Source organism: Sinohyriopsis cumingii, chromosome 18 (assembly GCF_028554795.1).
Source record: "Sinohyriopsis cumingii isolate HCF-2022 chromosome 18, ASM2855479v2, whole genome shotgun sequence".
Classification (NCBI taxonomy): Eukaryota; Metazoa; Mollusca; class Bivalvia; order Unionida; family Unionidae; genus Sinohyriopsis; species Sinohyriopsis cumingii.
This window is the reverse complement of record NC_142978.1, coordinates 82,472,343-82,483,299: the sequence shown is the minus strand read 5'-3', so window position 1 is coordinate 82,483,299 and position 10,957 is coordinate 82,472,343. Positions and strand designations below refer to the sequence as shown.

At 34.5% G+C, this 10,957-nt stretch overlaps 1 protein-coding gene across 2 annotated transcripts; it reads left to right on the top strand.

Annotated features, from left to right (window-relative positions):
- Window positions 1-409: 409 nt before the first annotated feature.
- Window positions 410-9,275, top strand: LOC149777170 (uncharacterized). Of its 2 annotated transcripts, none has more exons than XM_089942786.1 (3): window positions 410-499; window positions 7,096-8,442; window positions 8,780-9,275. In XM_089942786.1, the coding sequence occupies exons 2-3, from the start codon at window positions 7,111-7,113 to the stop codon at window positions 8,855-8,857; spliced, it is 1,410 nt and encodes a 469-aa protein (XP_089798912.1). In that variant the 5' UTR covers window positions 410-499; window positions 7,096-7,110; the 3' UTR covers window positions 8,858-9,275. The 2 variants fall into 2 exon arrangements, with proteins under 2 accessions (XP_089798912.1, XP_089798911.1); XM_089942785.1 differs by having other exon boundaries at window positions 420-499; window positions 7,093-8,442.
- Window positions 9,276-10,957: the final 1,682 nt, after the last annotated feature.

Sequence of the window (10,957 nt, the reverse complement as noted above, 5' to 3'; positions counted from 1 at the left end):
TAGTCTTCAGATTGGTTCTGTACATAACGGAACTAACCAAATCTGTATCTCATATTTTCAACATACTGACCCAGTGTACCTTATCGTTTACTGAGTAATCTTATACCCTAAAATGAAATACTTCGATCGATGTTCGACCTACAATATATCGTATACACTCGCTTATAAGACGAATCCAAATGCAAAACGTTCAGACCCAGATCTGCGGCATAATGTTCCGGCAGATCTGGATCTGTGAGCTTGTTAGAACTATCAGTAGAACGAATAACATAGACCACGATCTGCATTTGCATTACGCTATAGATCACAATCTTTATTGTTTGCAGTTTGACTCGACTTATAAGCGAGTACAAACGGTATATATATATATTTGCACTACGGAACTGAAATCGATATATTCCTGTGTCAAATGCATAACACTTTCTCTGAGTTTTTTGGTTCATACGGCGCTACACTGTGAAAAGTGGTTGTTAGCTATCATCACAGCGTTTCAGCACAGGTATGTTTACTTATCTATGGTATCGATTTGTACATTATATTTAAATGAACTGATTTTATAATCTTAAAACTGCGTGCACACTTTAGATTTTGTACATGCATTTTTGTTTAATTTAAGGGTGGGGGAAATGAAAGTTTCATTCAAATAGGGTTCTACGTAGACAGAATGTATGTTGTATTCATTGAATACAGTTACTGAAACAAAATAATTAAAGTTACTTACGAATCTAGGCCAAGGATGTTAGTAACGAATCCTGTTCAACCACAGAGAGCTATAGAGCTTGTATAAATGCCACATAAGGAATGCCCGACTACAGTCGAACCTTAAGCGTTCTAAAAGTTTGAATGAGTTTTTTTTTTTTTTTTTACAGTTTATTATTAAACCTGGAGAGGGTTACGCAGACTGATTGATTTTTAAATTTTTGCTGGAAATGGAACTACAATTTCCGGTACTATCTGGCGACACAAAAACGAATTGCGCGTGCGTTTTAGTATAGTGTACTAAATTGAAAATATGGAAAGTTAATAACAGTTACACAAAATTTCTCAAATTTTTTACTCAGAATGAGATTTTGCATTATCTTCCTTTTGGATATTTCCGACAATGCTTGAATTTTGTTAGACGTATATATAATGAAAAATATCACTTTAGTTTCAAAATTGTATACCTGGTAATCCAATTGTTCCTGTAACACTAGTTCAGTGGAGGAAAAACTATCTTTTCCAAATCAAGTAAAAGGAAAATTGTTGAAAAATCTCATTTTGAGGAAGAGCACTTGTGATATTCAGTGAAATTAAGACCAGAACTGGATGAGGAAACTTGTGTTCTTTTTAAGGAGTTTAACAAGGCTGCAATGTTTGGTTCACATGCTTTCCCAGTACAGAGAAGACAGTTTTGATATTTCTATGAACTATCTAACATGTTTTCTCTGTATCAAGAAGACAGTTTTGGTATTTCTATGAACTATCTAACATGTTTTCTCTGTATCAAGAAGACAGTTTTGATATTTCTATGAACTATCTAACATGTTTTCTCTGTATCAAGAAGACAGTTTTGATATTTCTATGAACTATCTAACATGTTTTCTCTGTATCAAGAAGACAGTTTTGATATTTCTATGAACTGTTCAACCTGTTTTCTCTGTATCAAGAAGACAGTTTTGATATTTCTATGAACTGTTCAACCTGTTTTCTCTGTATCAAGAAGACAGTTTCAACATTTCTACATAAACGTTCTTTCAAATGATACAGTATCCCACTTTTATACGGGCATGCCCACTTCATACAGGCCACAAACGACAGTGGTAGTGGGGATATTGTATTAATGAAACAAAAGAGCTGGTGTCGTCACTACTAGAAAATGGTATCACCTCTCCCCTTCCCTTCCAACTTGATAGTATAATTTAACATTATAACACATGACAACACACACACACACACACACACACACACACACATATATATATATATATATATATATATATATATATATAGTGAAATTAGGACCTGAACTCGATACACACACATGGACATGCATACACACACATGGACATGTATGCATATATACATACATACATACATATATACCCCTGACAATGTAATACTATTTCGTCTTGTCTAACAGTGTGACGCTCGTCCACAGTTATTGGTATATCCAGGACTCTGTCATTATTGATACGTTACCACGACATAGCGAAGACTTCAGCAGATGTTTCTGTAAATATCCAGTTACGTTTAAAATAAATATGTCGGTAAAGTAATCTGAAAGATTAATTGATAGTGTTTCCTTAGATTGGCATCAATGTTCATGTGATGTAATTCGTTTTAGTTCTAGATAACTATTTAAGGGCTCTATCATTATAAAGACTGTTGATTGGCTAAAACAATTCGAGGGTTATTGAATTCTAACCCCCAATTTATTTCAACCAATCTGCTCTTGTCTCGACACTATTTATTTCAACCAATCTGCTCTTGTCTCGACACTATGTGATTTTTAAATACAGTAAAATTGGTATGTAAAGAGTGCCTAAATCCAAGGAGAATACAACTACATCTTTATGGGAGACTGGCAAATTAGAGACACGAATTTTGAAAACAAGAGTTATACGTCACATTGGAGGAACAGTGATTAAAATCTCAATGTATTTGCAGAAATAAAGTCAACTTGGTGCTAACTTTTAGATCTGAACAATAGAGATTAAACTAAAACAAATACAATAAGATCAACACATTACCCTTGTACTGCGAATCAATTTGATGCAAAATATTGGTTACCTTACTTGAACAAAGTTAGCATAGCAAATAAAGTTAAGGAGATAAAAGTTTACTAAATTGAAACTCAATTTTCACTTACAACGTTCAGCGTTTTGTTGACAAAGCTTTAAAGTTTGATAGCGATGACTCTGTTAACAAATACTGAACACTGTGTGACATGAAATTTGACACAATCAATTCAACTGGACAGTTTGGATGGCAAAATCATACCTTGTGTATGGATGGCTAAATTTGGTTTTTGTATTTGGTTTATACAATTTGAAAGATAAGAGCGTTCAAGGATTAGTTAAATCTGTTTACAGGTTTCATATTTACTTTCATATGCAAAACTGTTGTATTCTGTTCCTTTATCTGGTGTAAACGTTTTTGATGCAAGTAATAACAGGATATATTTGAAATCATCTGACTTTGTCTGGAACAATTTTAGCGTTCCATCTCATTATAAATGGAAATATGACAAAGATATAAACTGATTAGTAACATAAAATGATCCCTTTTATTATAAAAAATAGTTTAACTTTGTAGAAAATAATAATCTATCATGCGACAGGTGAGCTGATAACTAGTGTTTTCTTTTTTAAGGTTAATATGCCATATAAAATAATTAATAGTAAAAGAAAACCAGATTTATAAACAGGTTGCAAAGCAACGCATTTTCAGAAATGTTAATCCAAAGTATATAACCCTAGGTAATCTGTATTACTTTACCTGATATTATCAGATATTATTAGAAAGGCAATGGCGTTCATACGTTTAGGAAAACAAGGTTACCATACAGATGAAAATATGATGGCAAAATTTCAACAACGCGGAACAGCTTCGAAAGCAAAATTTTAATATATTGTTGGTGGTACTTTTTTTCTTCTTTCTTTCTTTTGTTATTATTATCAAGTAATATGCTAATAAAATTAGATAATAAAGTTAGATAATATCATCAGATACAACATCTGTTTAAATAAATCCAAAGGTACGTTTACACACAAAGTATGCCCTTCCATCAATAATAATGCAGAAAGCAATGACATTTCAAAGACTGACCAACAGTCAGTAACAATATGACCTGAAAAGATGTAAATAACAGAAAGAGAACATAAACTGAGTAAAGTTTATGTTAAAGAATGAATGAAAGATGAATAGTCGTACTATAACAGTATTACAACGATTCTCGGACGTATAGATGACCCATAAGAAGGTCAAGAAACAATATGTATTTCGGAATAAAGCATTATTTATAATGATACTAATGGTTCCATGATATAGTTTACTTTTTAAATTAGCTTTCGATTCTATAATTGTGTTAATTGGTTTGTTTAAGTCTCCAACGAAAAATATACATGCACTAATGCCACATTAAGTCGAATAGCACGTGCAGCCTGATTAAAGAGCCAGTGCAGCTGTTGCACACTGCCAATAATTCTAGATAATGCTGTTTTTGTTATTTTCATTTGTTAGGAGGAATGATTTTATTTTTGCTTTATTTGTTTTGATTTGTTTGAACTGTTATTTCTTTTCATTTGCTCAAGAATTATCACTATGAAATCATTATTAAATGAAATATAACTTATCAGTAGTTCCTTTTTGTTGGTATCATTTAAAATGAACAAATGACTATCATAATCAGGCAAGTTGTGAATAAATACTCGCTTGTATTTTGGACGTTTAATCTTCAAACTGCATTCGTTACGTGCTGAACTTCTTTATAATTCATGGTTACCGATCCTTTGGATCGACCGATCATAAAAACAGTACAATTGGAACGTGTTTATCTGTTTTGATTATACGACACGTTTCACTTCGTGTCTAATGAACAGTTGCCATGTTTGTCCAGCATGAGTCAAATAGTTAATTACACCTGCAGTTTAAGTTTCCTCTGGCATAATAATACTCTCAAAATTACGATAAATAACGGCGGCATTAGTATTGATTGATTTTTACATGAACAAGTTATCATTGTAGTAATATAATGTTTCTTGTTCCGATAGTACTTCTGGCTTATGTAAACATTCAAGAATTTCTTACAGATATGTTCCTGTCTTTCATATCTGTTGATTTGGGATAATACTAATCCTAAACATCCGTTTACAACGTCATTGTGGCACCTTCCATAGTTGTATTCATTAAGAATGTATGTATAGGGTTTAACGGCACGGCAACACTATAATGACTCGATAATTCCGAGCTGAGTTCTAAAAATGTAAACATAAAATGAATGCAAAAGAAAAAGAAAACTTTAGGGATATAAAACCTTCAAAATTTAATATAAACATGTCATACTGCAAGATAAATGATAAAAGCTAAAGATGCTAAAATTCTGTAAAAGATATATAAAACAAAAGATTAAAGAAAAAATATAGAATCTTTCAAAAACAAGGATAAACATGTTTTATATAAACTACATATCGTAAAAGAGTCCAAGGTTTCTAATATGGTACATCATCATGCAGATTTTAATTCTAATGTGGTACACCATCATGCAGATTTTAATTCTAATGTGGTACACCATCATACAGATTTTAATTCTAATGTGGTACACCATCATACAGATTTTAATTCTAATATGGTACATCATCATACAGATTTTAATTCTAATGCGGTACACCATCATGCAGATTTTAATTCTAATATGGTACACCATCATACAGATTTTAATTCTAATGTGGTACACCATCATACAGATTTTAATTCTAACGTGGTACACCATCATAAAGATTTTAATTCTAATGTGGCACACCGTCATACAGATTTTAATTCTTATGTGGTACACCATCATACATATTTTAATTCTAATATGGTACATCATCATACAGATTTTAATTCTAATGCGGCACACCGTCATACAGATTTTAATTCTTATGTGGTACACCATCATACATATTTTAATTCTAATGTGGTACACCATCAAAAAGATTTTAATTATGTTCAAATCAAAACATTTTATAGTGTAAAAGTTTTAATAAAAAAAAACTAGAAAAGGTTCCTTTGTTAGTGGACACTAGCAAAGTTCTAGTCTGGGTTCACCATTTAAGAAATATGCATGAGTCAGGTATTTTTGTCCTATACACGTTCGGCGTAATAATACTTCATCTCCGCGATTCGTACTATATGAGGGATGCCACTCTACAATTACAGTTTCATTTCACATAGATTTCCAACTGTACAAAACATACCGACTTAATATAATATTGAAATCACAATATGTAGGCTTCAATTAAGACGGGGTGACTCCAAAATTGCCGAGGCTTCTTAATATGCCTTTTCGATAAACTTAATACATACAATATATATATATATATATATATATATATATATATATATATATATATATATATATATATATATATATATATATATATATATATATATATATATATATATATATATGTAGGTATCAGCCCTAAAGGCCAGCTGCATAGCAAAAACTGTCGGTGCAGCAACGATTCATAAATTACATTCCTGAATTCTATGCACCTTTCAATAATTACGATCTTTATTTGTTCACATATCAGTAATAAATAACTTGCATTGTGTTATATTTCTAAAACCTAAATGCAAAATCCTCTATATTTCTGAAAAACGCTGCTGCTTATTTGTCGATGTATGATCTAATTGGTATACCTATATAGTACAATTTCAATTAGGAGGTCCCCGGGGGGGGGGGGACAAGCGGTCTAAACGCTCTCCTTTACCGATCAATGTCATCTCACCGATGTCAGCGAGTGTTCGAGTCTCATGCTCGGCCGATGTGGGTATTTGAGAAATCTTGCCAATAGCTTTCCGTGGGTTGGTGATTTTTCCTGGGTTTTTCCCGATATTCTAATCCTTTCATGAGGGACTCGGAGAACTATATGGGCACCTAAGATGGAGTGGATACACAAACACCTACATTAAGGAGGCTAATCACGAAACTAGACTCCTCGATAGAACTCTTCTGCAATATCAAACCAAGAAAATCAACAAGTGTGTCCCCTTCGTTATAAGATTCTACCCTAATGCCCCAAACCTACGACGAATCATTCGGAAGCATCAGCACCATATCGAATCTTCCGATGTTCATATGGTACCTATAGCCAACCCGCTTGTTCGTTATGGTTATACACTGTTTTATTATTCTTTTTATTTCTAGTTGTAAATTCCCCTAGTGACTCTAACAGGTAGGAGTCCAGAATGTTTATAAGATTTTGAGTTTAGTGTTGATTTTGTATATTTAAGCTGTTTATTACCCTGACAAATAGTTTGTTTAGCTCGAAACGTTAGATAAGCGTTCTGAATTTTGAGTTCTTATTAATTTTTATGTCAACTAGTTTTAACTCTTCATTCCAGTAGCTCCGGCTTTTAGCCATGGCTAAATCCGTTCCAAGAAAGATACATTTAACATCCAAAAGGCGCGAACAAGAGAGTGAAGGAATTGCACTAGACGAGGAAAATATTCGTGATTTACGTGCAAAAGATAACGAGGATGATTGTGGTGCACAAACAGAAGGAAATGGCGATAATGATGATTTGAACAGAAAGAGGGCAAAAGGAGATGAAGAGAAAAAAAGCTTGACAGGGGACGAAACTGATTTAGAAGTAGTAAAAACTAAATATATCGTGGAAAGTGACAATGAAGAAGGTTTCAACACCGAAAGAGGTTTGGCCGTTGATAATCAGGTATCCAATGATGAATTTGAAGCGGAAGAAAATAACCAAGATGAGGCAAATGATGATGAATATGGCGATGGAGACAATTATGAAAATGGCATTGCTGATAACGAGGAATTACACAAAGGTTACAATCGCGGAGCTGGCAGTGACGACGATGAAGAGGAGGAAGGTGACGAAATCATTAAAGAAAATGAGCGTGCAGTCAGCAGAACCATGCAATACCTATCAAGTATTGGTGAAATTGAAGAACCCAAAAGGGAGTTTCACACTTTTAGTGCTAAACTCCGTGACGAGTTAGATTGCCTTCTTACAGGAGTTATCGTCTTAGGAAAATTTATCCTCGTAGCAGACAATGAAAACAAAAATGTTAAAAGATTTTCGTTCGGAGGGGCTTACGTGGATTGCATAGTCCTAGAAGATCCTTGTGGAATGTGTGTTCTCCAAGGAGGAGCAGACTTCGCTGTCACACAGCCCGATTGCCTGAAGTTTACAATTGTACTCGGCGACATTCCGTTAAGACGAAAATGTGACATCAGCACGGAAAAGAGATACGACTGCATCACCTCCCTTTCTGATGGTAATCTGGTGTGCGGTTGCTGCAAGGTTGGTAAGACTTGTGTTGATATTATCAATCTGAAAGGAGAAGTGCTGATGTCTCACAGAGAGAGAGAAGATGGATCCAGACTTTTCAGAAATCCAGCGGCTATTGCTACAGTCAAATCTGGGGAAATTATTGTGTCAGATTCTGGCTTAAACAGGTTAGTTGTTCTCACACAGGATGGATCGACCCAATATTTATTTGAAACTACCGGCCGCCCCAGTGGAGTTGCAGTCGATGGGTGTGGTTGTGCTTTTGTGGCCCATTTTGATGCCAATACTGTTCTACGCTATTCGCCTGATGGTTCAAAGGAAGATCTGTTGACTAAATGGGATCGGAAAGTGAAATCCCCGTTAGCATTGGCCCTAACATCTAAGTATCTGGTCTTGACAGAGGAAATGCCAAGTGATAGGGTCATCGTCCTTCTGGTAAGTATGATGTTACAGAAGAGTCAGCTTTAGAAATAGTCACGCCATATAAATATAGTTTTTCAGTATACGTTTATAATGAGTTGTATGCTATATTTACGTGTCTGAGGAGAGGAAAAAACAGGTAGATATGCATGCAAACAGAGAGGGATACACACCCACCCACCCACACGTACACACACACACACACACACACACACACACATACATGCATACATACATACATACATACATACATACATACATACATACATACGTCGCCTTTGACAAAATAATTGTGTCTGAATTTTTCTATACATATAAAGTCTCTCATTTCCGTGCGTTTCTTTCATTTCAGCTACCCCCTTGTCCGGTTCTGGATGCCACTAACGAGCTAGCAATGTCTGGCATTCATCTTTGGGTTAATCAAGCCTGACAGAAGACTGAATATACTTAATAATGGTAGACTTCGAAAATTAAAAGAAATTACAGAAACTACAAATATGCACATCTGATTTATCAAACGACATTAATGAAATATTTGAGATGAATATTGGAAAATAAAGCACGTTCCGTGGAGAGGGGCGGGGTCATTCAGATTGTCGTCGACCTTTTCCGTCGCAAGCTAGAAAGAAAAACACGATATCCGATGTAACTACTGGTCATTTTTATCTGCACTCAGATGCACTGCTGCTACTGCATCGAAAGTACCTAAATGACTTCACGATGATTCGATGATATATCATAGCAACGTACGCAATGGCTTGAGACTATAGAAATATAAAAAAAATTCTCCATTTGTTTTATTATATTTTGCAGTTCAGATTTAAAGTGTCGATGTTTTCACTTATGGTTATTTTTGTGAGATGTTTTTTTTTCATTGTCTGTCTTTCGTTATTAGGATCTTTGTTTCGTATCTAGCTGAATAGTCCTCCGCAAAAGCTTACCAATTTGGGAAGTATTACTGCAATTATTTCCCAGTCTCTCTTCAGAGAATAGAAGTTATTCGACTCGCCTCTGACAGAGACAAGGGTGTTGCGAAGCGTATTCCGAATGGGATGTACACAAGATTTACGCAAATTGGTAGTTAAAAAAAAGGCACGAACAATAGGACACGAGACGAAAAAAGATTTACTAGTGCATTCGTGCATTAAAGGGGATATTTGCTTCCACAACACGACACACAGCAACGAGAAGAATACAATACTTAAAGCCCCAAATGTATGTATGAATAAATAAAATATAAAGATTTTAACAATCAATTTTAGCCTTAATTTCAACTCCATCATTAGTTTAAGGTACTGGAAGAAACTATCGTGAAAATAGTACCACCGCCAGGAAAATTTTGCCGCTTTTTTCTTCATCTTATCTAATTTGTTACTTTACTCGTTAGATTTGATGTTTTGTTGATGGGAAGATCTCATGTAAGAGATTCATTTTGTTCTTTTGTCTTTATTTACTCTCTGTATAAATCATTACAAGGGAAGATAGGAGCAAAGTTGTTTCCTAGACTTTTATATGTAAATCCTTTCATGTATTTCCATCAATCTATTTACCTATCTACCTACCTGCCTGCCCGACGCCTACCTAACCGACCTACCGACCGCATTGGAGCTAAGGGAGGTAATTTTAGGCGCTACGATCAGTAACTCCGTTGTAACCGTGAGACCCCGTATACAAGCTCATACATAAATACAAGTCTGGGCTATGCGCCTATGGCAGGCATGAACGACTCGCACCGTGACTCTTGTCATCACTCGAAATCATGAAAATTTTATTGGATGTAATTACAAACTGAAAATAACCAGACCAGTGTGTTGGCCTGAATATGGAAATGACCAATGCATCCTTAAATGCAATACACAGCAAGAAATGCTCATACTATTGCTAAACGTCACATTCATGTAAATATTTAAGCAAAACCCCATACTTCTCCGAATGGATGTATTATCTGAAGGTGTTTAAAACCCAGCACTGTTTTAAACTGCTGACCCCACGTTCGAGAATAAGTATGAGATATTGTTGTTGCCAACAAAAGCGTATTGTCAAAGGCTGATACGGATATTACATAAGAAATGGTGTGGCAGCCTTATTTAAAAGGCACGATAGGCATATATCTCCAACTTTGATTAAATATTCATTTCCAAATGCTATTTGCTGTCATCGCTTGTTTTAATCATGGACCAATTTATCTAATTAATACTGTTACGTGTTTAGGCTAGAATAAACAGTAATACAGGAAGAGTGAAAACAACAAGCTTTTTTAAAAATTTAATAAATAATTTATGTCCCTGGAAAATTTCTGTAAAAATGAAAAAAGGAGAAGAACTTACGGTTTCAAGAATCAAATCCAAAAATAATCCAAGAATAATCCACGAATTAAATTGCAAAAAGTCCTAGTAATAAATGTTCTAATAATTTCAAGTTCGAATCCTGATGGAAAATCCAAGATGGATGACGATGACGTATGCTGTATTCAGTACTGTGCTTATCTACAGTTCCTTGTAGAAATACAAATAATGGCACTCCGGTGTTG